Source organism: Hypanus sabinus, chromosome 13, assembly GCF_030144855.1.
Source record: "Hypanus sabinus isolate sHypSab1 chromosome 13, sHypSab1.hap1, whole genome shotgun sequence".
Taxonomy (NCBI): Eukaryota; Metazoa; Chordata; class Chondrichthyes; order Myliobatiformes; family Dasyatidae; genus Hypanus; species Hypanus sabinus.
The window spans coordinates 87932567-87960188 of record NC_082718.1 but is presented as its reverse complement, the minus strand read 5'-3'; the positions used below and the strand labels follow the sequence as shown (position 1 = coordinate 87960188).

Below are 27622 nucleotides of genomic sequence, written 5' to 3'. Positions count from 1 at the left end.
GCCTAGGGAGGAAGAAATGGGGAGGGGCATTAACGGAAGTTAGAGAAATCAATGTTCATGCCATCAGGTTGGAGGCTACCCAGACAGAATATAAGGTGTTGTTCCTCCAACCTGAGTGTGGCTTCATCTTGACAGTAGAGGAGGCCATGGATAGAAATATCAGAATGGGAATGGGACGTGGAATTAAAATGTGTGGCCACTGGGAGATCCTGTTTTCTCTGGCGGACAGAGCGTGGGTGTTCAGCGAAACGGTCTCCCAGTCTATGTCGGGTCTCACCAATATATGGAAGGCCACACCGGTAGCACCAGATGCAGTATATCACACCAGCCGACTCACAGGTGATGTGTCGCCTCACCTGGAAGGACTGTCTGGGGCCCTGAGTGGTGGTGAGGGAGTCAACACGGTCTCAACATGAGTGCTTTTGTATGTGATGTGGTGTCCTTTGCTTCTGTGCTGAAGGAAGGTAGCTGGAAACCTAGTCTTTGGTTTCAGATCAATTGTCCATGCAATTCCAGTGCAAGTAAGACAGTTCTGTTGAGCGTTTGCTTTACTGGATTATACAATAATGATTAGAAATTTAATACGATTAGTGCTTTTAATGCTGTTGCTCAGTGCTGTAATAACAGTTTACCTATTTTGTGATTGTCAGACTGAGATTTTCTCAGTCTGGGAAGGGAGAAAGATCATGGGTTGTTCAGAGCACCTGAAGAAACCCTGGACAGTGATTCTTATGTGGTTCCACCCTACCACATCAGCATGTTGAAGGGACCATTTAGTTTGGTCTTCTCTTCCACCAATACCCACTTCTGCCTTCCACCTTCCGACAGACTTTCACCTCATCTCAGAATCAGAATCAAGTTTAATATTGTGAAATCTGTTGTTTTACAGCAGCAGTTCATTGCAATACATAATCTAAAAAACTGTAAATTACAGTAAATATATATATATATATATATATATATATATCTAAAAAGTCAAATTAAATACATAATGCAAAAGAGGGGAAAAAAGTAGTGAGGTAGTGTTCATGGGTTTAATATCCATTTAGAAATCTGATGGCAGCAGGGAAGAAGTTGGTTCTGAATTGTTGAGTGTGTGCCTCCAGGTTTCTGTACCTCCTCCCTGATGGCAGCAATGAAAAGAGGACATGTACAGGGTGGTGGGCAACCTATGTGATGGACGCCACCTTGTTGAGACATTGATCCTTGAAGATGTCCTAGATACTGGAAAGGCCAGTGTCCACGATGAGGCTGACTGAGTTCACAGCTCTCCCCTCTCCAATTTTCTATGTCTTAAAACATACTTTATGCCAAAGTGTCCTCAGTCTCACAAAAGATCATCAGTCTAAATTATTATTTCTGTCTGTCTAGATTTTATCTGAACTGCTGAGTGCTTTCAGTCATTACTGATTTTGGAAAGTCAACATGACCTGGATAGAGTTTTTTCTTACCTATAATCTAAATATTTATTTATTGATACACAGTGCTGAGTAAGCCCTTCCAGTCCTTTGAGCTGCATCGCCCAGCAGCCCTCGCGATTTAACCCTCTCTCAATCACGGGACCAATTAACCTACCAACCGGTAAGCCTTTGGACTGTGGGAGGAAACTGGAGCACCCGGAGGAAACCCACGTAGTCACGGGGAGAAAGTACAGACTCCTTACAGACAACAACAGGAATTGAACCCAGGTTGCTGGTACTGTAAAGCACAGTGCTAACCACTACACTGTCGTGCCGCTCTGTAACTCTTTGTGCATGCTCAGCACTACGTTATTGCCAAAATTGCTTAAGGCGTAAATGAAGCTTTTCAGCTCAATGGATAACTGGCAACCATTCCTCATCATGTAAAAGGGATAGGATGTTTAGTTAACAGGAATAGACATTTTGTGTTCAGTGTGTAAATGAAAAGTTGGAAATTCAAAACCAATTACTACGCATGCTTTTAATTGTAATTAATTACACCTCTTAGTCAAGGATTCACGAAGAACAGGCTATGTTTTCACTCATTGATATCAAATCATTGTACAGAAATGACTTTGATTAAAGTAGTTCATGACTTACGGCTTCAAGTCGATGCAGGTAAAGAGCTGCATTTTGCCATTGTTGATCACAGCATTCTCATAAGTGGCCTTGGTCAATGGGTAGGTCTTCCTGGTGTGGCCATAAGCTGTTTTCAAACCTGTATGACAGGCAGAATATTCACCGTTAGCTGTGGTGATTGTGCATCGAACATTCATGACGTTGTGTTTGCTGTGCTGCAAGGACCAATTCTTGGCCCGTTCTTGTTCTCACTCTACACGTTCCCATCAGGTCAGATTGTTTCAAAACACTAGGTGAATTACCACAGCTATGCAGATGACACACAACCAGATGACCCTGAAGCTCTAAAGCAGGGTTTCCCAAAGTGGGGTCCATGGACCCCTCAGTTAATGGTAAGGCTCCATGGCACAAAACGTTGGAACCCCTGCTCAAAACCATCTGGGTCTGGTGCCTTACTAACATTATAGAATAGAAGAGTTCAAATTTCCTTAAACTAAATAAAGAAAAAGCAGAATGTTTGGTTATTGGTAGCAGTAAAAACATGTGAATCTTAGAAAAAATTTGATCACCTGGCCTTACAAATCAAGCAAGAAGCATTTATGCGTTATTATTCACTTTGAACTAAATCTCAAATCACATATTAATCATATAATTAAGACTTTTTTTCATTTAAAAAGCATTGCAAGAGTTCGATTTCTTATAATGTCTCAAGATGCAGAAAAAATGATCCAAGTTTTTGTTTCTAGTTGATTTAGACTACTGTAATGCGCTTTCATCATGACTGCCTAAGAAAGATATAAATCGGCTGCAGCTTGTTCAAACTGCAGCAGCAAGAATCTTAACCAAAAAAAGAAAATCTGAGCACATTTCACTGGTTTTTGGATCATTACACTGGCTGCCTGTGTCCTTTAGGATCATTTTTTAAAAAACTCTTAACTGCATATAAGGCTTTGAATAATCTAGCTCCTCCGTCTATTCCTTTACATCCGTAATCGGAACCTTAGGTCCGTGAATACTGGTTTGCTTAGTGTTCCCAGAGTCAAGCATACTGTATAAGAACTGGTGTTCTTGTGCACCAACAATCAGAAATACTCTACTGACAGAGATATGCCAGGCTAGTACTCTGGAACGTTTTAAAACTCTTCTAAAAACCTACTTTTTAAAATTAGGTTTACTTAAAGGATTACTTAATGCCTGTTGATGTTGATTACATTTATGTAATTTGGTATATTCAATTATGTTTTATTCTGTTTAATATTTTAATTTAGTTATGATTTTTAATTTTGCCTCATATTTTTAAGACTATATTGATTTATCTTTGCAATCTATGTGAAGCACTTTGAGCCTGCATCATAATGTATGAAAGGTGCGATATTAATAAAGTTATTATTATTTTGGGATCTGTCATCAGTACAAAGTGTTTCTTCCTCCTCTCTTTATAATGAATATTGACCGTCAAGAGAGCTGACTGGCTAGTCAGTCTTACTACATAGCGAGGAAAGATTCCTTAGGAAATAAGGTTGAAAGAGTACAGAGAAAATTTACATGATATTGCTGAGACTGGAGGACCTGATTTATAAGGAAAGATTGAATTGTTTAGTACTTTGAATGTAGAAGATTGAGAGGAGATTCGATAGAGGTATACAAGGTTATGAGGGGTACAGATAGGGAAAATGCAAGCAGGCTTTTTCCATTGAGGTGGGACAACCAGAGGTCATAGTTTAAGGCTGAAATGTGAAAAGTTTAAGGGGAACTAATTCACTCAGAGGGTGGTGGAACGAGCTGACCGCACAAATGGTGCACAGGAGCTCGATATCACCGTTTAAGAGAGGCGTGGATAGGCACGTGGATGGTAGGGATATGGAGGGCTACGGTCCCAGTGCAGGTCAGTGGGAGTAGGCATTGGCACAGACTAGATGGGCCAAAGGGTCTGTCTCTGTGCAGTAGTTATCTGTGACTCTATGACTCTAATAAAATGCAAAGCATATGGGGGCAAATTACTTTGAAGTGCATCAATCTCTTTTTTGAATTAATACTGAAAATTAAAAACTACAATATTGGCATAGGGAGAAAAACATTTTAGGACAAAGCTAATCTGAAGTCAAGAAAATGTTAACTCTGTGAATCTGACAAAGATCCGATGGCAAGTCGTTCTGTGTGGTTTATTTTAACGGAAGCCTCCTAGCACGACATTAATATATTAATGAGTCCCAGTGGGGATTTGCTTTGAATTGTAAGCAGTGCATTGGTTGACTGACTGAACTGTTATCTGCCAAGAAACAGACAGCCATCTGAATGTTACGGAGACAAAGTAATGCCGCCGTGTAACACTGTGGCTGCCATTGTCAAGCAGCAAGCTGAGAGGCAATATGCAGCACTCTGTGTGGGAAAACAAAACATTGGAACAGACAAAGCCTCTGTGACTAATTGAGTATTTCATTAATTAGCAGTGATTAGGTTACCATTACTATGGAAACAGACCAAGGAATTGCACTTGTGAGAGCCTTTGAATAAAGTGAAGGGTCTTTGGTATTAATAAAGGAAAATGTGACCAAAACCTTCCGGATGAAACCTATTTCTTGTAGATGGAACAGAAATACGTGGGGAGATCAGTTTATACTGTTCCTGGGTTCATGGCAGCACCTAGAGAGGCAACATGATGATTGACGTTTTGGGTCAAGACCCTGCCCCAGGACTAAGAGTTTGTTATAAACACTAGGAGATTCTTCAGATGCTGGAAATATTGGGCAATACACACAAAATGCTGGAGGAACTTAGCAAGTCAAGTGACGTCTATGGAGGGGTACTGTTGTCATTTTGGACCAAGACCCTTCAGTAGGTCCCAAAATATTGACTGTTTATTTTCCTGCATAGATGCTGCCTGATTTGCTGAGAGTTAGTTAATTGCTTAACCGGAGAGTACAACCCATGTCCCAATAAATGTTCAAAGTAAATTTAATATCAAAATACATATCTGTCACCATATTACAACCATATTCAATAAATCCATAATAAAATAATAGCCATAACAGAATCAATGAAAGACCACACGATAACTAATACCTCATCTCCTTCTACCTTAGGCCACAAACTTATCAATCACCCCGATAAGTTATTAACTACTGAGTTATTAACTTCAAACTTTCTACATAATGACTCAAAGAGTTGAACTGCATGTGCCTGTAACGAGAGCTGTATAACTCATCTCCTTCTACCTTAGGCCACAGACTTATCAATCACCCATCTGTGGACACTTTCTGGAGGTCCAAGATCCTTCCGTATGCTCCATGACCGCTGGACTAAGTGTGTAAATGTAGGAGGGGACTATGTTGAAGAATAAATGTGCTAGGTTTTCTAAAACTGACCCCTTCTATCATGAACTTATTATCAATCACCCCTCGTGTATATTTACTACCCATTGGTGTTCCCGGAATGCCATATGATTTAAAAGTTTCAGATAACATCTACTCAGAAGAATGCATTACAGTCGAGGGTATCTCCATGTGCAGTAACCAAGCCTGTAATCTTACTCCCTTCCCATTTCAATAGAGAAAATCTCAGCCTGCCAATCACATTATATGAATTATTATTACAGTGCTGAACAAAAACATAAAAACACTGATCTTAAACAGACAGATCATGTCAAAATATTCTAAATATTATGGTATAACCATGCACATTAAATGTTCAACTGAACTGTCTTCCTTTCACTTGAATTCCAAAGACAACAGATCTGTAATCAAAGATTAGTTCTCCAGCTTCCTTCCTTCAGCACAGAAGCAAAAACCACCTTGGCCTGACTGAACATTTTCAATAGCAGCCACACTGAAGCTAAGGTGCGTTTTCCTCATGAGAGGATACTGATGTTCTGATAAAGCACTATTTGCCATAATGACTCTCCTTAGACTGCATATGAATACGATCGCAATGCAGATTGTTGGGATTTGGAAGAGAGAATTCATGATATAATTAACTTTTCCATCTATTTTAAGAAAGAAACACAATCCTAAACTTTTATTTTATTAACTATTTTAAGCAAAATAAATATAAAATACAATAAGAGGAAGGCACTTTGACAGGAATTTTTACTTCAAAATGTGACAAAAAATAACATATAGAATGATTGAAATCTCTCGGTTATGGTTATATTATGCACCAGGGTATCTATCAATTAGATATGAAGCTTCATACAGTTCCTTCAATCTGACTGACAAGGCCACCATCACTCACAAACTAATTGAAGGAGAGCATTGTCTGCCATGGGGCATATGGTCAAGATGGCGCCTGTGTACAACGCTCCTTCGGTCAACATCTTCTGGATAGATTGTAAAACCATATATTTCACTTGTTTTATGTCTTTTATGTTCATGATTCTGCAACTGTTGGAGCATGTGATTTGCATTTTGGAGATCATAGTGGTGTTTCTGCACTCTGCAGTCTCCAAGAGGATTTCAGGAGGCTGAGGCAGCGTGCGGGACCTCGTGGCGAGAGGGCTGGGGGATGGGGCGCGAGTCAATGCCTGACTCCATTTCACTGATTAAAGCTTCTGTCGTTTGCTGATTAGAGCAACAAGTAAGTTTAAAACATTGAGGTGAGCACTGGCTGCCTGCCTTTTTATTGCTGGGGGATCGCTGAGCTGCAGAGTTGGGAGATTGCCTTTTTATCACTGGTCAAATTGCTCTGCTACGGAGAGGAAGACTGCCTTTTTATTGCTGGCGAGATTGTTCTGCTACAGAAAGGGAAAGGCCAGCCGTTGTGCCCGGAGAATGTTGCCCAGGGTTTCTGCATTTTGGATGTTGGCTTGGACTACAGACATTTTTCTCAGTTTTATAGTTCTTTCATATTCTGTGTTTTTCACCCAATCTTTCTTGGATTTTGTGTGTGGGGGGAAGGGTATTTGAGAGTTGATGTTGCCTTTCCATTTCTGTTTTTTTTTGTGTGTGGGGTGGTGAGATTTGGGGGATGATGATTGTGCTGCTGCTCTTTTCTTTCTTGGTTTGTGGCTATCTGGAGAAGAAGAATTTTTGAGTTGAACGCTTTGATAATAAGTGAACCTTTGAACCTTCATTGCCTGCTTTTCAATTTATGCATTGCAGTCAATCAATCTTTGAATACAAACCAGTTGTCCTTGGGATTCAAGTACAGACTGTCACAGCTAATAGCAAAATAATGCTATTGAACATTTGCCTCTCAAGATTTACAAAAAGCTATTTTGGCACTGCACATTCAGGACTGCTGGCACTAATCTATAATCTGAAAGATCCCTTAGCATTATCCTTCTACCATCTAGTTTCATTCTAACAGGGAGGTGACATCTAGTGGAGTAAAATATGAAGAAATGGTAATAAGTCACAAAATGTGTTGTTCAGGTGGTGGATGTTTGGGTTGGGTTGTTTTGAGCTGATTGATAAAATATATAAAAGCCAGGCGTTCGGAGGACGCACCACAAATGAGCAACATACTAATGACGTCTCTTTGTATGATGACGAAATGTTTGCAAATGGATTGCCAAGGTCGGAGAACAACTCAACCCAACCATGTGAAGAAATGTATGAGAAGCAGGAGAGGCCTGCTCGTCAATTCAGATCCTGTTCCTTAAGTCCACTCTCTCACTCTGTTCTCATATCCTCCAAATCTCCATATGTCTCTTACCTTCACCTTGATGACTCAGAGTAATCACTTTCCTCTGAGGTAGACAATTCCAAGACTTACACCACATGCCCATCTGCGTCAATGCACTATTGATGCAGAGGGCAAATTGAACTTTAATGGCTCTCCTCAGATGCTCACCCCACACCCGAGCACACAAAATCTCCATGGGAAAGGCCAAACCACTGTGGGCTGGTAGGCATTCAGCAAGTAACCCGTTCCTTCTCCTGTCTGTGCTCAGGATGCTTGAGAAAAGCATTGAAATGTTTACAGACTCCATTGTTTCATTGTGCAGATGTAGAAGATATAATTTCCATGGCAACAAGGAAAATTAGAGTTCTTTGATGGCACTTCATCAAAAATGTGAGGTTTGTGTCAAATTTCCTGTTGAATTCTGGTTATTGAATTCTTCATCACTGCAGATGCTGGAAATCTGAAAAACAGAGAAAGCTGGAACCATACGGGTCAGGCCGACCCTTGTGGAGACAGATATAACGTTCCATATAAATGACCTTTTATCAGAAATGAGAACATAAATTCCGATTCCGACATGTCGGTCCCTGGCCTCCTCTTGTGCTATGATGAGGCCACCCTCAGGGTGGAGGAGCTGTATGGGTACCCTCCAACCTGCTGGCATGAACATTGATTTCTCGTTCCGGTTAAAAAATTCCCTCCCCCTCCCCTCTTCTTCTATTCCCCACTCTGGCCTCTTACCTCTTCTCACCTGCTTATCACCTCCCCCTGGGACCCGTCCACCTTCCCTTTCTCCAATGGTCCATTCTCCTCTCCTATCAGATTCTTTAGCCCTTTACCTTTCCTACCCACCTGGCTTCACTTATCACCTTCTAGCTATCCTCTCCCCCACCCCCCCCCCCGCCCACCTTTTTTATTCTGGTATCTTCCCCCTTCCTTTCCTGTTCTGATGAAGGGTTTCGGCCCAAAACATCAAAAAGTTGACTGTTCATTCATTTCCATAGATGCTGCCTGACCTGCTGCGTTTCTCCAGCATTTTGTTTGTGTAGCATCACGAAGCAGATTATGTGTTATATGTCCACAGTCCTTTCAGACCAAGTTTTTATTTCCCAGGTCTTTACCACTCTTTTTTAATAAAACACCTTTTGGTATTTTATTCTGTCCTAATCATAAAACTTCCCTTTCTTCCCTCCTTCTCATTTTCTGTATCTTAAAATTTCTCTTACCTCCAATACTTCCCACTTCTGTCAAAAGGTGATCAATGTTAAAATGGATCAAGTAGCCTGTTAAGCTGTTACATCTGACTCCTCGTATGCATCTTCATTATTCCTGAGCAGGTTCAGCATTTATGAATAGATTCAAGTTGCATCACTGGAGATCCAAATTTAGTTTTGTAAGTTTTCGTTAGTTGCCATCTAATTTTCACTTGGCTTACTGATGTCCCACTTTGAGCTGAAAAGTCAGAAATTGGAACTAGACGGGAGAATAATTTAGCTCATGGTGGAGTGGTGGAGCAGGCTCGATGGGCTGAATGGCCTACTTCTGCTCCTTTGTCTTGTGATCTTGTATCCAAGACACTTTTGATTGTACTGGGGGTTTCTGTTTCAACTACCCTCTCATACAGTTACTTCTGCCTGCCTACCATCCTCATGTGAAATATTTTAAAAATTATGTCATGGTCATTTCTAGATGGTGGAGAGGAGATAGGGAGGTGTAAGGCACTCCTTCCAGCCTGCAGGTCACCTCTGGGCAAGGTGTAGCACCTGCTTAGCGCCCCCCCCCCACCCCCGATCAGGGTCGCTTCAAGCCATGGGAGCAGGTGATAGATGGTCATATGAGCAGCTGGTGCATATCACAAGTCCTGTTTATGTGATCACTGACGCCAGGTAGACAATTTTTGAAGGGCATTGATAGTGGCTGGTATCACCCACCTTGTTAAGACACTGCCCAGAAGCAGGCAACGGCTAACCACTTCTGTAGGGAAATTTGCCAACTGCAATCATGGTTAAAGACCATGATCGCCCACATCACATGACACAACAGTTAATGAGCAAATGAACAATGGTAATTTCCAAGTTGGAATTGGCTCTGACCATTCTGGCTGGCGTGATTTATAATTCAAAGATCCTAGATCACTGGGAAATTGATCCATGCTCTGTTCAATACATTTCTACCAGCTCTTCGCTCCACTTCAGTAGGTAGAGCACTTTGAGGCATTGTAAAATCTGACATTAATGGGAACAATGTGATAAAATCTGAAAGGGCTGAGTGCTTCCAGCAATTTCTGGAAATTCCCAATAGGTTTGGCTCTGCCTCTGTCTAGATGGCAAACAAAATTAATATTTCAGGTTGATGACTCTTCATCAAAACTCTGAGTAAATTTGGTTGGAGTACCTCTTGTGAATATTCAGGCCATTTTTATAAGGACTTTATAAGGCCTGAGTAACTTTAATGCCTTCTTTACTACCTTTTGGGCAACATGTTCTCGCATAAGGTGGCATCAGCTATCCAATCCAAACCCTGCACATAACCATTCATGATTCACCAGGCAAGATCATACAGTGGATCTCAAAGAATAATAATGCCAATGTATCCATAATGTACAAAGTGCTCTCCTTATATGGGTGGTTGTTGAAGGAATGACAAAGATTCCTCCCTACAAGAAATTTGGGCTCCAGCTCTAGTCCCGGTTTCCTCTCATTCTGTTGGTCTCTTGGGTAAGTTGCGAAGGCGATTCATGAAACGAGTTCCCAGTAGAGGCCAACACTGTGGTTTGTGGCTTTTGGCCTCATCCTACGCTGCTGAATACACGTTAATTGCGGAGGCTGGGGCTGTGCTTTATGCAAATCTCCGCCAGACTTGCTTGTGCAACAGATACTTTCCTTTCAAGGTAATTCACAAGTTGTGAAGGATTCTAAGGCTGCGTCATAACTTACAATGCCAGTGCCAGTCAATACCGAACATAGAACTAAGTCTACATCAAGTGCTGAAGGGGTTTCGGATTTCTCTGTGTGTTACAAACACAGAAGAGTGTATTGCATTTCCCATCATTGAGGAGACCTTAGCTGTGCACTTAACCACAGGAAAAAGTAACAGCACCAACTCCACACGTTACAAAGGTCTTGCTGTCACAGAATGTTTATACTGGACTAACCGTAACAGAACTACGCCATTCTGTGCTTATTTGACTGTGAGACTCATTAAATTTGGTGGCTATGTTACAGGTTTACTTGGATACTTGCACCAAGACTGCATTCATTCTGTGTGGGAGCGTAAGCCGTCAGATATTAGGTGCCTGATACTTTGTCGACAATGAACCTGACACCTAATTATCAAGGAATGCTTGCTGGGTCCATTTTCATGGCACTCTGCAGCCAGCTTTGTGGAGGAGATCAGTCCTCCTCTCAGTACATCATTGAAACTGGACTGGCATGGTGATTCATTTTCTCTCTCTATCTCTATCGCTCTCTCTTTCTCTTTCCCTCTCCTCTTTTCCCTCTCCCCCCTCCCTCTCTCCCTCCTCTGCCCTCTCCCCTCCCCCTCCTTTCCCTCTCCCTGTCCCTCTTTCTCCCTCTCTCTGTCCCTCTTTCTCCCTCTCTCCCTCCCTCTCTTCTCCTCTCCTCCTCCCTCCCTCCACCCCTCTCCCCTCCCTATCTTCCTCCCCGAGGGCTTGTTGATGTCTGAGTTATAATTGGTCTCCAGTGACCAGCAGCCTGTCCCTAAAGCTGCAGTTGGTGCCAGCATGTTATTGATACTATTCTATCAAGCCGTGTGGACTGATTTTCTATGTTCCACCTGTTGGTCCACTTTGACTGCTCAGGTGTGATCTAGGTCCATGTGTCAAGAAGTCAGCGTTGCCTTGGGGTCCATTGGGATAAAATCTTTTGATTCTAACATTAAAGTTATCAGCATCACAACCTGATGCACCATCAATAACTCTCTCTGAGATGTGAAGGCGAAATATCGGCTTTTATTGACTGGAAGAAGGAACAAGCAGTAGTTGACCTGCATACTACATCCTGGAGACTGAGAGGCTGGGCTCAGACCTCAATCGCCTTTATTCCGGGGTCTGTGGGAGAAGCCACAGGAGCAGTCAGCAGGGGGTGTGTCCAGACAGGTCTATGTAGTTCACCACATTTACCCCCCCTTTGTTTTAAAAGAGAGTCCCCATGTGGCGAAATTTCTTACAAGTATATTTACAGGTTAAGTCTATCAGGTGGTCGAATCAGTCGCTGCGATCTACGTAGCACCGGCTATGATTGCACAGGTGCCGGTGGTGATTGCACCGGAGACGGAGGTTGTGCTGGTTCTGGCCTAACTGGAGGTGCCAGCCCTCTAGGCGTCAGTGATCCCTCACGCGTGTGCGAGGCGCCTGGTATATACGCGTACAAGACGCCCGTTATATGAGTGTCGTGAGGAGTCTGTGTAGGGCTTGGTGTGTGCGGTGTCACCTCAGGTACAGGGTTCATAGTTACCATGGAGTGTTTGGGGTAGTGGTCTGCTGCTCCTGCGGGCGCCAGGTCACGGACGGAGACCGTGTCCTCCCACCCATCAGGTAAGACCACGTAGGCATACTGTCTGTTCGCATGTAGAAGGTGAACCCTCTCGACCAGCGGGGTGTATTTATTACTCCTCACATGTTTCTGGAGCAGCACTGGCCCTGGGGACGTCAGCCAAGCTGGTAGGGTGGTCCCAGTGGCAGACTTCCTGGGAAAAAAGAATAGGCGCTCGTGAGGGGTGGCATTGGAGGGGAGCGGATAGAGTGGAGTGCCTCAGGGAGGACCTCCTGCCATCGAGAGACTGGCAACCCTTTTGACTTAAGGGCTAAAAGTGTGGCCTTCCACACTGTGGCATTCTCCCTCTCCACCTGTCCATCTCCCCGGGGATTATAACTCGTAGTCCGACTAGTAGCAATGCCCCTAGCTAGCAGGTACCGGCGCAGCTCGTCACTCATAAAGGAGGACCCTCTATCACTGTGGATGTAGCAGGGATATCTGAGCAGAGTGAAGAGCTGGTGCAGAGCTTTTATGACGGACGTGGTAGTGGTGTTGGGGCAGGGGATGGCAAAGGGGAACCGCGAGTACTCGTCGATAATGTTGAGAAAGTAGACATTGCGGTCGGTGGAGGGAAGGGGGCCCTTAAAGTCAACACTCAGTCGCTCAAAGGGGCAGGTGGCCTTGATAAGTTGCGCCGTTTCAGGATGGTAGAAGTGCGGTTTGCACTCAGCGCAAACTTGGCAGTCCCTGGTCATCGTCCTGATGTCCTCCAGGGAATACGGCAGGTTCCGAGCTTTCACAAAATGGTAAAATCGGGTGACCCCCGGATGGCAAAGTTGTGCATGAAGGGCGTATAGCTGGTCGAGCTGTGCGCTGGCACACGCTCCCCGGGATAGGGCATCAGGGGGCTCATTGAGCCTTCCAGGCCAGTACAGGATATCATAGTTGTAGGTGGAGAGTTCTATTCTCCACCGCAAAATTTTATCATTTTTGATTTTGCCCCGCTGTTGGTTGCTGAACATGAACGCAACCGAGCGCTGGTCGGTCAGCAAGGTGAACCTTTTGCCGGCAAGATAGTGCCTCCAGTGCTTAATAGCTTCCACTATGGCCTGGGCTTCTTTCTCCACCGTGGAGTGCCGAATTTCAGAGCCTTGAAGGGTACGAGAAAAGAATGCTACTGGCCTGCCTGCCTGATTGAGGGTAACAGCCAGCGCGAAATCGGATGCGTCACTCTCTACTTGGAAGGGAATGGTCTCGTCCACCGCATGCATCATTGCTTTGGCAATGTCCCCTTTAATGCATCTGAAGGCCACGCAGGCCTCAGCAGAGAGGGGAAATGTGTTAGACTTGACTGCGTAATGGGGGCCCATTGGGCGTAATAGGAAAAGAAGCCCAGGCACCGTCTGAGGGCTTTGAGAGTGGTGGGAAGAGGGAGTTCTAACGGGGCGCATACGGTCAGGATCAGGGCCAATGACCCTGTTCTCCACGACATACCCAAGGATAACGAGCCGGGTGGTTCCGAACACACACTTGTCCCTGTTATAAGTAAGGTTCAGGGCTTTGGCCACTTGGAAAAATCGTTGGAGGTTGGCATTGCGATACGGCCAGTCGTGACCACAGATGGTAATGTTATCCAGATAGGGAAACGTGGCCTTCAGTTGGCACTGGTCCACCATCCGGTCCATTTCCCTCTGGAAGACCGAGACACCATTTGTGACACCAAATGGGACGCGCAGCAAGTGATAGAGCCTGCCGCCCGCCTCGAAGGCGGTGTAGGGGCGGTCCTCTGGGCGGATGGGAGCTGGTGATAAGCGGATTTCAGATCTATTGTCGAGTACACCTTGTACTGAGCTATCTGGTTGACCATATCCATGATGCGGGGTAGGGGGTACACGTCAAGCTGCGTGAACCTATTGATGGTTTGACTATAGTCCACGACCATCCTATTTTTCTGCCTGGTCCGAACAACAACCACCTGGGCCCTCCAAGGGCTTGTGCTTAGCTCAATGATCCCCTCCCCAAGCAGCCGCTGCACCTCTGACTGAATGAAGGCCCTGTCCCCCGCGCTGTACCTCCTGCTTTTAGTTGCCACAGGTTTACAGTCGGGGGTCAGGTTGGCGAACAGCGGTGGGGGAGGGACCTTGAGGGTGGAGAGGCTGCAAGTGGTGTCGGTAGCGCAGCTGGGTGGGACGTGTGGTTTGGTGTGTGTGTGATCAGTAGCGGGGTATGTGGCAAAGACCCACCAAACTGAGGATTCCTGACAGTGAGTGGTGGGAGGGGCCCGTCATATGCCACAGTCACACTTTCGAGGTGGCTCTGGGAGTCCAGCCCCAATAGCACAGGTGCGCACAGTTGAGGCATGACCAGTAGTGCAAAGTTCTGATATTCTGTACCCTGCACCACCAATGTCGCTACACAACCCACCCAGATGTCGGTGGAATACGACCCAGAAGCCAAGGTGACCCTCTGGCTTACCGGCCGTGTCATGAGTCCGCAGCGTTGCATTGTGTCCAGGTCAATAAAACTCTCAGTGCTGCCTGTGTCAAACAGGCAGCTAGTCCTGTGCCCCTCCACCAGGATGTCCATCATTGACCTTGCAAGCTGGTGTGGGGAACTTTGGTCTAGGGTTACGGTGGCCAGAGTTGAACTGTCGTCTTGGTGCCCGGTAAGCACCTGTGGGTCAGGGGCGGGGTATGTTGACGCTGACAAAGATGGCCGTCCACATCCGGGCATGCAAGATGGCGGCCCCCATGCCTCACACGCAGTGCTGCCCGATCCCGCTCGTGGTTTAGACTTACAGACCTTGGCGAAATGGCCCTTCTTCCCGCAGCTGGAGCAAGTCGCTTCTCGGGCCAGGCAGTGTTTTTGGGGGTGCTTTTCGAGTCCGCAGAAGTAACATTGCTCGGGCTTTTGACTGGCCGCAGCTGTGGTCGGGTTCGGGGAGTTCGTGGAATTGTGACTGGCAGTGGTGTTGGCGAATTCGCTCGCGGGAACCGGCGGCGGCAGGTTCTGAGGCGTCCACGGGACCGGCGGGGGATCACGTGGCTGGACAGAGTCAGCATTGTGTGGCGCAGCCTCCAGTGTGTTGGCCGTCTCGATCGCTGAGCGTAAGGTAAGATCGGCATTTTCCAGCAGCCGCTGACGCACATACACTGACCTGATTCCTGTAACAAAGGCGTCTCGTACCAAGAGTTCTGCATGCTGTTCCGCCATGAGAGTTTTGCAGTCACAAGTTCGGAGGAGTGTCTGTAGGGCTCGGAGAAACTGGGCGCTCGATTCTCCAGGCCGCTGTCGTCGCGTAGCTAAGCGATGTCTTGCGTAGACGGTGTTCACCGGCCACAGGTACTGTCCTGAGGGCATCCAGTGCCCCTTCGTAGGTCGACAGGCTCCTGATAAGTGAGTAAACTTTTGGGGTGACCCTTGAGAGGAGAATTCGGTGCATAACAGCAGGTTCAGTTGCACTAACCTCCTCCAAGTATGATTGGAAGCATGCAAGCCAAAGTTCAAAGGCGAGAGCTGCTTCAGGGTCTTGAGGGTCCAAATCCAATCTTTCCGGATGTAAAATGCTTTCCATGTTTTAAAACTCTCAGTCAATAAAATTGATGCACCAATTGACGTAAATGCGAGATATCGGCTTTTATTGACTGGAAGAAGGAACAAGCAGTGGTTGACCACCATACTACATCCTGGAGACTGAGGGCCGGGCTCAGGCCTCAATCGCCTTTATACAGGGGTCAGTGGGAGGAGCCACAGGAGCAGTCATCAGGGGACGTGTCCAGACAGGTATATGTAGTTCACCACACAACCTCTAGTCTGGAACGGTATCTGAAACTTTGCCAGTTACACCTGGGCAGTTAAGCACAGAACTCTAGAGGATGTTGTCAATGATAGCTTGTTCCTTCACTGGTGTCACCATTACAGACCCTGCCAGAGTAATCAGCGTAGAATTGGAATAGATGGACATTTCTATATTTTATTCACTATCCTCCCTCCAGGCCAACTGAACATGGTTATGCCTTGTTGAAATGAAGGGCCACTGAGATTTCAGTTCTACTCAGTGGCCACTTTATTAGGTACACCTGTACACGAGCTTGTTAATGCAAATATCTAATCAGCCAATCGTGTGGCAGCAACTCAATGCATAAAAGCATGCAGACATGGTCAAGAGGTTCAGTTACCCCTCTTCCCCTTCTTACCCCATCCCTGACATAATTAGTTGTTTGTTTTTTTCTCTCTCTCTGCCCATCACCCTGCTTGTTCTCCGTCTCCCTCTGTTTCTCCCCCCCTCCCCCTTTCTTTCTCCCAAGGCCTCCCGTCCCATGATCCTTTCCCTTCTCCAGCTCTGTATCACTTTCGCCAATCACCTTTCCAGCTCTTAGCTTCATCCCATCCCCTCCGGTCTTCTCCTATCATTTTGCATTTGCCCCTCCCCCCACTACTTTCAAATCTCTTAGTATCTTTCCTTTCAGTTAATCCTGACGAAGGGTCTCGGCCCGAAACGTCGACAGTGCTTCTCCTATAGATGCTGCCTGGTCTGCTGTGTTCCATCAGCATTTTGTGTGTGTTGTTTTACTTACTGTTGAGTGAGATTTTTTTGTCTGTTCTAGGATTTCTCCCTCTTCCATACCCATATTGAGAGTTAACAAGGAACCAATGTATATTGTGCATTTCTGTTTGAATATGTATTTGTGATAGGAGAGAAGAATTGTGGTTAGATACCACTCTCAGAGCTGTGATAACATTTTCATCAACTTTTTTTTCCCAGGATAACTCTTAAAATATGAATTATTCATCAAATCACCATGCTTCTGTGACTGAGAAGAAATTTACAGGAATATTTAAGTTCACTGACAACTGGGGAAAGATCAGGAGTCATCTATAACATTGATCATAAAACTTCTAGGTTTCAGTGGCAGTGGTAATGAATGTGGAATGCCGTGGTGTATGCAGAACCCATGGAAATTTTAGTCTGCTTTTGAGCAGGTGGTCCTTTGTGGTTGCAGATGACCAGATCACTGAAAATGACGTGTTTTTTTTGTATGGTGGGGCTCAGTAGAACATATGAAAATAACAGGCCCCTTCTGTCCCACGTGTCTTGCATCGTTTCCCTCCCACTTCTACACCCCCTCCATCCTCATCAACACACCTGTCTTCCTGATGCTTCTGATTCAAGTAAAATCCACCTATCTACTTGGTCAGTCCTTAACTGAAGCTGAAACTAGTCAAGGAGCTGACTGGTAGCACTTACCATAGAACCATAGAACACTACAGCACAGTACAGGCCCTTCAGCCCTCCATGTTGTGCCAACCCATATAATCCTTAAAAAAAGTACTAAACCCACACTACCCCATAACCTATTTTTCTTTCATCCATGTGCCTGTCCAAGAGGCTCTTAAATACCCCTAATGTTTTAGCCTCCACCACCATCCCTGGCAAGTCATTCCAAGCACTCACAATCCTCTGTGTAAAAAACTTACCCCTGATGTCTCCCTTAAACTTCCCTCCCTTAATTTTGTACATATGCTCTCTGGTGTTTGCTATTGGTGCCCTGGGAAACAGGTACTGACTATCCACCCTATCTATGCCTCTCATAATCTTGTAGACCTCTATCAAGTCCCCTCTCATTCTTCTACGCTCCAAAGAGAAAAGTCCCAGCTCTGCTAGCCTTGCTTCATATGACTTGTTCTCCGATCCAGGCAACATCCTGGTTAATCTCCTCTGCACCCTCTCCATAGCTTCCAGATCCTTCCTATAATGAGGTGACCAGAATTGAACACATTTACGTGAGGTCCAAGAGCAGAAGTGAGGAACATTCAAATTAACCCTTTTCCAATGTGGACTCATCTCATTCACGTCTCATTCATCTCATCACTCTTCTCATCTAAAGGGGTCCCAGCTTGATGTTCATTAAATCCAGAGCAGAGTTACAGAGTTTGATACTTCCTGAAAGCTAGACCAGGGGTTCCCAACCTGGAATCAACTGACCCCTTGTAGGTCTATGGCATAAAAAAAGTCTGGGAACCCTTGAGCTTGATTGAAGCTGATGAAATGTCATTGTTATCCAGATAGGCCAAAGTTGAAGTCATTCAAGCTTAAGTCTTTGCTTAGCCAAACACATAAATGTCATCCTAACCTCCTTCTGTTGCACTTCAGAAAAGATTTTAATCTAACCGGCAGAACTAATGATCATTTTGAGTTAGAAGATGGTATAATTATGAATGTGGAGGTGTGTGGTATAATTCTTCATTAATTAGCAATTGCATACCTCAAGATGAAAATGGTGCAGAATGCTAAGATGTTTTCTTTAGGCAGTGAAGTGAGAATTGCTGCAGTGGTTTATGTTGTATGTTATTAAATCCTAACCTACTCAAAATGTTTTACAGAGAAAAAAATTACAAAGAAATCTTGACTTCAATTCAGGAACAAGTAAAATGCAGCATGCTGCATATTTCTGGAGTTTGGTGTTAGTTTTACTAATAAGAGTTATTCAACCATATGCTTTTCTTTATTTTTGTGCAGCTGACCCAAACACACTTTTCAGATCAAATTCCTTGGCCTCCAAGACAATGGAACAGTTTATGAAGGTAATCACCTTTATTTTTTCCAAATATTCTTTCCATATATTTATCTTGTAGCATGGAGAACATTCTAACTGGCTGCATCATCATCTGGTGTGGGGGGTCATGAGGCGACTGCGCAGAATCGAAATAAGCTGCAGAGAGTTGTAAAACTAATCCTCTCCATCATGGGCACTATCCTCCATAGTATCTGGGACATCTTCAAGGAGCAATGTCTCAAATAGGTGGCGTTCATCGTTAGGACCCCCATCGCCCAGGTCATGCTGTGTTCTCATTGCTACCCCTTGAGTCCCTTTGCCTAGAGCATACTGAAGCCCAACATCATCAACAGATTGAATGCACCATCTTCTGTCCTTAATTAGGACCTTCTGGCATCTGTGGCAGAACCTGTAGCTATCTCATTGATCTCATCAGGCACCTAAGAAATCACAGAACTGGGTTTTATGGAAGTCTGCCCGGACTAGGAGGGACTACCAGAAGGATTGTGGCATTAAATTATGACTGAGATCTAATCACACTTGTGAGGAAAAAACAGTCATTCAAGAGGAGTGGATGGTTAATTTTTAAGATCCCCTATGATATGTTTATTTTTTAATAACCAGCCTGTGGTCAATAACTGTGGAAAAGCATTTTTTTAGAGGCACAACTCCAAGAAGGTTTGGCACTCACTACAGTCAAGCAACTCTTGCAACAGTGCAAAACAGACACAGTCACAATCAGGTTTAATATCATTGGCATATGTAGTGGAATTTGTTAACTTTGTAGCAGCAGTATGTAAATATAGAGAAAATCTGTGGATTGCAGTATGAATATTCACTAAATGGTTAAATTAAGTAGGTAGTGGGAAAAAAGAAATAGGAGGTAGTGAGGTTGTGTCATGGGGGTTTGATATCCATTCAGATATATGATGGTAGAAGGGAAGAAGCTGTTCCTGTATCATCGAATGTGTGCCTTCAGGCTCCTGTACCTCCTTCCTGATGGTAACACTAAAGCTTGAAGACTGTCTTTGTCGCACATTAGCTGTATATATGGATGCACCAGCCTTACCTTAAAAGCATAAAATTATACAATATGGAAACAGGCCACTTGGCCCAAATCATCCATGCTGACCAGTGAGCATTGTCCTGTATTAATCAAATTGGGAGCCATGTAAGTATTTAGAGTCTCGCTCGTTATCAGAATAGATCAAACTAATTGCTCCACCAAGTACCTTTTCAAATAGGTTTAGTGTAAATTGTGGATAGATACATTGTGATTGCACGGTTGCATTCTTTTTTAGTAGTATGTCTATTGGCAAGGTTTGTCACAAATGCAAACTACCTGAGGAAAGTAGCCCACGGAATTCTGCATTTCACCGCAGAACTCCTGGAATTCCTGTCAGACTTCCTCAATCCTTACACTGAATGTGGACAGCCGTAATGTCTTGCTTACTGCGCAGTCTAGCCCATTAGGATTTGCAGAAGGCACGTGAATATGACAGCAAAATCAACAGGCACCGTGATTGCTGTATTCCCTTCATCCAATGTGGATGAAACTAGACCTGGGAGAAGGATAGCATGGATAGCAAGGATAGGAAATTAGCAGCCAATTTATATCACAGAATTAATTTCCCAGTCAGCTTCAGTAAGTGTGAAAGTTTGGTGGGTGTAAAGCAGGTGGATTTTTCTGCCCTTTCTCCTTTCCTGCAAACAGTAGAAAAATGAATGATTCCCCAAGTCTTCCAGTAATGGACCACACTATACCCTTTGCTTTTGTCACATACATTTTAGAAAAGTAAAACAGTGCAACTGAGAGAGTGCAGAGGAGATTTACAAGGATGTTGCCTGGATTGGAGAGTGTGCCTTATGAGAATAGGTTGAGTGAATTTATCCTTTTCTCCTTGGAACGACAGAGGGTGAGAGATGACCTGCTAAGAGGTGTACAAGATGATGAGAGACATTGATTGTGTGGATAGCCAGAGGCTTTTTCCCTGGGCTGAAATGGCTAACACGAGGGGGCATAGTTTTAAGGTGCTTGGAAGTAGATACAAGGGTGATATCAGAAATATGTTTTTACACAGAGGGTGATGGGTGCGTGGAATGCACTGCCAGCGAAAGTGGTAGAGGCAGATACAATAGGATCTTTTAAGAGACTCTTAGATAGGTACATAGAGCTTAGGAAAATAGAGGGCTATGCGGTAGGGAAATTTCAGGTAGTTTCTAGAGTAGGTTACATGGTCGGCACAACATTGTGGGCCGAAGGGCCTGTAATGAGTTGTAGATTTCTACGTTTCTGAGATATCAAATACTTTCAGCCCCTTACTTTCCTTGAGTGTGTTTTCTTTTGAGAAGTCTAACGTGGCTGCAAAAGTTCATTTCAGCCACCTCGAGTGGGTTTGTGAAATTCTCCAACTATCTTCTTGCATCAGCACATGATGAGAACATACTCACAGGAACTACGTAAACCACTATGCCTCAGAGAACAAGAGGCAGATCGAGAGGAGAGAACAGACCCAGTCAATAACCACAGTCACCGTTGCCCACACTGCATCAGATTATGTTGATCCCAGATCGCCCTCTACAGCCAACTGAGGACCAACCAGTAGACAACCCTTTAGAAGAACTTCAGTCTCAACTCGAGTGATCACACTACTATTAAATTGCTCCAATTCTTGTCCTCTGGAAAGATTGCAACTTTAGAAAACATGTGGCACTGAGTCTCCAAACTTGACGTAAAGCACCCCCTAAGATTTGTCATAATCATAGTCCTTTTCATTTCAGAAAGCCACATTGCTGCTGAACGACAAAGAATGGTGGGAGAACTTAGCAGGTCAGGCAGCATCTATGGAAAAGAGTAAAAGACCTTTCATCGGGACTGCGAAGGAAAAGGGAAGATGACAGAATAAAGAGGTTGGGGGAGGGGAAGAGGTTAACTGGAAGGTGATTGGGTGAAGCCAAGTGGCTGGGAAAGGCAAAAGAGAGGGCAAACAACAAAGCAACAATGAGCGGGAAGACAGAGGATTGGGAAGCTTTTAAACCCTACAGACAGCAACTAAAAGAATCAGTGGGCGGGAAAAGATGAAATATGAAAGCAAGCTAGCAAACAATATCAAAGTGAATAGTAAAAGTTTTTTCAAATATGTAAAGATTAAAAGAGAGAGGAGAGTGGATATAGGGCCGCGAGAAAATGAGGCTGGACAAATCATGACGGGGACAAAGAAATAGCAGATGAACTAAATGAGTATTTTGCGTCAGTCTTCATTGTGGAAGTCACTGTTGAAGGGTGTGGGGGAACAGAAGTAAGTGCGTTTACTATTACAAGGGAGAAGGTTGAACCTGAATTGAATTTGAATTTGAATTTGAATTGACTTTAATTCTTACATTCTTCACATTCATGAGGAATAAAAATCTTTAAGTTACGTCTCCATCTAAATGCGCAATGTGCGGTCACAGTAATTTATAATAATTTATAATAAATAGAACAGTCAATGTAACATAGGAACGCACTCAAATCAGCATGAGTTAATGAATCTGACAGCCTTGTAGAAGAAGTTGTCCTGGAGCCTGTTGGTCCTGACTTTAATGCTACGATACTATTTCCTGGATGGTAGCAGCAGGAATGGATTGTGGTTGGGGTGACTCAGGTCCCCAATGATCCTTCCTTTTCACACTTGTCTCTGTAAATGTCCTGAATCATGGGAAGTTCACAACTACAGATGTGCTGGGCTGTCCGCACCACTCTCTGCAGAGTCTTGCAATTGAGGGAAGTACAGTTCCCATACCAGGCAGTGATGCAGCCAGTCAGGGTGCTCTCAGTTGTGCCTCTGTAAAAAGTTATTAGGATTTGGGGGCCCATACCAAACTTCCTCAACCGTCTGAGGTGAAAGAGGTGCTGTTGTGCCTTTTTCACCACACAGCTGGTGTACAGACCTGGTGTGAGTTCCTCGGTGATGTGGATGCTGAGGAACTTAAAGCTGTTTACCCCCTCAACCCCAGATCCACTGATGTCAATAGGGGTTAGACCATCTCCATTCCTCCTGTAATCCACAACCAGCTCCTTTGTTTTTGCAAGATATAGGAGAGGTTGTTTTCTTTACACCACTGTGTCAGAGAGATGACTTCTTCCCTGTAGGCCACCTCGTTATGTGCTCAAAAAACTGAAAGACCTAAAGGTACTTAAGTCACCCAGACCAGATGAACTGCACCCTGGGGTTCTGGAAGAGGTAGCAGTAGAGATTGTGGAGGCACTAGTAATGATCTTTCAAGACTCATTGGACTGGATTCAATGAATCATTGGACATGGTTCGAGAGGACTGGAAAATTGCAAATGTCACTCCACTCTTTAAGAAAGGAAGGAGGCAGCAGAAAGGAAATTATGGAGCAGCTAGCCTGACCTCAGTGGTTGGGAAGATGTTGGAATCAATTGTTAAGGATGAGGTTATGGAGTGCCTGGTGACACAGGACAAGATAGGACAAAGTCAGCATGGTTTCCTTGAGGGAAAATCTTGCCCTACAAACCTGTTGGAATTATTTGAGGAGATTACAAGTAGGATAGATAAAGGGATGCTGTGGGTGTTGTATTTCTGAATTTTCAGAAGGCCTTTGACAAGGTTCCACACATGAGACTGCTTACCAAGTTATGAGCCCATGATATTACAATATAGTTACGACCATGGTTAGAACATTGGCTGATTGGTAAGAGGCAGTGCGCGGGAATAAAAGGATCCTTTTCTGCTTGGCTGCAAGTGATTAGTGGTGTTCCGCAGGGGTCGGTGTTGGTACCATTTCTTTTTATGCTGTTTATCAATGACTTAGATGATGGAATGGATGTCTTTGTTGCCAGGTTTGCAGATGATATGAAGATTGGTGAAGGGGCAGGTAGTGTTGAGGAAACAGGAAGGCTGCAGAAAGACAGACAGATTAGAAGAATGGGTAAGAAAGTAGCAAATGAAATACAATGTTGGAAAATGCATGGTCATGCATTATGGTGGTAGAAATAAATGTGTAGAATATTTTCTAAATGGGGAGAAAATCCAAGAACCGGCGATGCAAAGGGACTTGGGAGTCCTTGTACAGAACACCCTAAAGGTTAACATGCGAGTTGAGTCATGGTGAGGAAGGCAAATGTAATGTTAGTATTCATTTCGAGAGATCTACAATACAAGAGGAGGGATGTGACACTGAGGCTTTCTAAGGCACTGGTAAGGCCTCACCTTGAGGATTGTGAACAGTTTTGGGCTCCTCATCTAAGAAAGGATGTGCTGACATTGGAGAGGGTTCAGAGGAGGTTAAGGATGATTCTGGGAATGAAAGAGTATTCAGTGGAATTTTGAAGGATGGTGGGGGGGGGGGCGGATCTCTTTGAAACCTTTTGAATGTTGAAAATCCTAAACAGATTAAATGTGGAAAGGATGTTTCCCATGGTGAGTGTGTCATGGACAAACGGGCACAGCCTCAGAGTAGAGGGGTGCCATTTGAAACAGAGATGCAGAGAAATTTCTTTAGCCAGAGGGTGGTGAATTTGTGGAATTTGTTACCACAGGCAGCTGTGGAGCCCAGTCGTTGGGTGTATTTATGGTGGAGATTGATAGGCTCTTGATTGGCCAGGGCATCAAAGGTTACGGGGTGAAGGCTGAGGAGGGGAAGAAAGGATATTGATAATTAATTACGCTTTGTGGAGAACAACTTAATGCTATATTCATGATTTGGCGTTCAGTTAAAGTGATCAGAAGTACACAACTGGAAAAAACACTTTAATTTCTGCTTTAACGTCCTATTGTTTTTCTTTGATTTTGCCTCTGTGCATTGGAATGCTTCAGTCTATGTCAAAGAAATCATTGATGGATAATGAGTTTAAATTAATTTTAATAGGCCAATTGTGCATTAATTTTAAAACGTCCTGTGTGTCTGTGTATATCTTAATTAAAAGAATGAGTCATTCCTCTATCCTGAGTGGGCAAGGCTGTGATAAAGAACTACAGACTGACCTAGTAGATTAAAAATAAAACATGTGAAGTGCTGCCAAAGTTCTGACTGCACATTACATTGGGAAAGTTCAAATTGATCTCCAGCTTGAAGCTCACAGCAGATCAAGAGACATTAAGACTGAGTCCAAAAATTCATTTTCTACCAGGAGCTTATACACTTAAGATATTTCTTTGAGGGTAAATACTCCATTATTTATCATTGCAATTGGTTAGATTGCAGTGTTAGTACCTGGCCAAATGTTTTGAGCTTACCATCATTATCTTAATTGTTATTAATATTTGTAATCAGAGTTCTGTTAGTTGACATCCATCTGTCTCGAAGGACAATGTGTGATGATGATCATCATCACAAGCCTGGGCGGAAGGTATGGAGATCCTGAGACGGCCAGTTGTCAAGATCCCCCTCTCAGCCTCACCGGTGTAGGCCAAAGGAAAGCTTATGAAGCAATACCTTTGTCACCAGCTTGACTGCAGGAGCTGCCGGAGGGATGTTCAATGATGTCCAGCCAGCTTAGGGGCTCCACTCTGGAATAGCTGTCTGGGTTTACTCCCATAGTCTTCGTCTCTCCCGAGGATGCCCACGTGGCAGTGGGGTTATTGCATTTAATGATCTGAATATTTATGGTTATTGGTAAATTCTGCAGTAGAAAATTAGAAACAGTCATAGAGTCAGAAAGCTACAGTACAGAAACAGGCCATTTGGCCCATCTAATCCATGCCAAACTATTATTCTGCGTATTCCATTGACCTGCACCCAGACCATAGCCCTCCTTATCACTCCCAACCAGGTACTTCGATTCAACTTAATTCGTTTAATTGTCATTCAACCATACAGGAATACTCATAAATACAACACTACTCTGTGGTCAAGGTCCAAAACACAGTACCAACAGTCATCCACAGAACAAAGCATACACAGCAGGTATAAGATAGAAAGTACAGCTACTCAATATGAGACTAGACTTAAGCCAAACAACGCCATTGAAATTTACAGGCAACCAACAACGGAGCTTGTTTGTCATCTACCCAGCAGACCACTGGGTGGGGGGGGAGGTGGGAGGGCAGCACTGACTCTAGCCTGGTGCCACGCAGCCCTGGTGGAGCACACCAGTTCAGGCACCTCTCTTCTGGCAGCTGTAAATAGGCAAGACCCCGGCTTGAAGCCTAGACCTCGCACATACAAAATAGCAAACACATATAGGATATCAGGAATAGAAACACACTAAATATATAAGTGCATAGTCCAAACACTAATCCAATGTCTCTTAAATTTTGAAATCAAACCATCCACCAGTTCCCCTGGCAGAAGTGAGGAGATATCCCGTGCAACTGTTCTGCAACAAGTTCATTGTAATGATGAAATACAGTATTAAAAAAAAGGACTGTGTATTAATTTATTCTCTGACAGGGAGAGGTCCTTTCAACGGATACTTCTTGAACTTTTAGTAAGTTAATTAAAAGTTATAACTTGATTGCCCATGCACTAGTTTAAATGGTCACTTTCATTTCTTGCAGTTGGTGGGAATGCCATACTTACATGAAGTGCTGAGGCAAGTCGTTAACCGCATTTTTGATGAGAAGAAATACATCGAACTGGATCCTTGTAAGATAGACCTTAACAAAATAAGGTATGGCTCGTTTATATCTGTGTTTTCACTTGCTCTAGCAGCACTTCAGGGATGGGAATTGGTGTGAACTTTCAGGATTATGGAAGTGATCACATTTCACTAGCTGGGCAATTGACATTTAATCATGCAGCTTCATAATATACAATATAAGACCATACAACCATAAGGTATAAGAGCAGAATTAGGCCATTTGGTCTATCACGTCTGTCCCACCGTTTCAGCATGGCTGATCCAATTTTCCTCTCAGCCCCAATCTCCTAACTTCTCCTCATATCCCTTCATGCCCTGACCAATCAAGAATCTATCAACCTCGCCTTAAATATACATAAAGATTTGCCCTCCACAGCCACCTGTAGCAACAAATTCCACAGATTCACTCTCTGGCTAAATACCTCCTCATCTCCATTCTAAAAGGACACCCCTCTATTCTGAGGCTGTGTGCTCTGGTCTTAGACACTCTCATCATAGAACATACCCTCTCCACATCCACACTATCAAGGCCTTTCGCGAATTGATAGATTTCAATGAGGTCACCCCAATATAGGCCCAGAGCCATCAAACGCTCTTCATGCGACAAGCTGTTCAATCGTGGAAGAATTTCACAAACCTCCTTTGAACCCACTCCAATTTCAGCACGTTATTTCTAAGATAAGAACCCAAAACTGCTCACCAAGTGAGGCCTCACCAGTGCTTTATAAAGTCTCAACATTACAACCTTGCTTTTATATTCTAGTCCTCTTGAAATGAATGTCCTGTTGTGAAGCCTATTACTTCTACATGAACTTCATAATCAGCATAAATAACTCACAATACACATTTCTTCTTAATATTTTGTCAAAATACTAATGACATCCTTAAGAGAAGGTACCGAGTGAAAGTAATTCTAAAAGGCTTTAATCTAATACAAAGGCTTCCCTTAGAATCGAAACAGGTCAAGAAGTTAATTACACTGAATTTTATTTGATGCAAGTAATGAATCTATTTAATAGCTTGCCATTTATCCACATTGTTATGTTTTATAACTTCAAAACATTGACCTGATTCAAAGGAAGAAAAGGGAGCCCAGGACTGGGGGTCTAACTCTGTATTTACTTTAAACGAGGTGAGCACGGATCACATGGTAGTACGATGACTTGTGTAATTCATGTATTTGAACATATTGTTATTCTTCTTCATGGCTTGTGGCACGTCAGGCAGCAACCTTGCTGTTTCTTTAGCATCTGTCTGCTTTTTTACGAGTCAGAGTTGCCAGCTCGGTGCTCAACCCAGCACAGGTGGAAAGCGTGCAAGGAG

At 43.9% G+C, this 27622-nt stretch overlaps 1 protein-coding gene across 1 annotated transcript in view; it reads left to right on the top strand.

Moving 5' to 3' along the window:
• Positions 1–27622, top strand: part of LOC132404080 (rasGAP-activating-like protein 1) — a 272887-nt gene that overhangs the window by 170793 nt on the left and 74472 nt on the right. Inside the window, exons 12-13 of the mRNA XM_059988090.1 lie at positions 18678–18742; positions 26217–26329. Coding sequence (XP_059844073.1) covers positions 18678–18742; positions 26217–26329 — 178 coding nt within the window. The remainder of the gene's footprint in view (positions 1–18677; positions 18743–26216; positions 26330–27622) is intronic.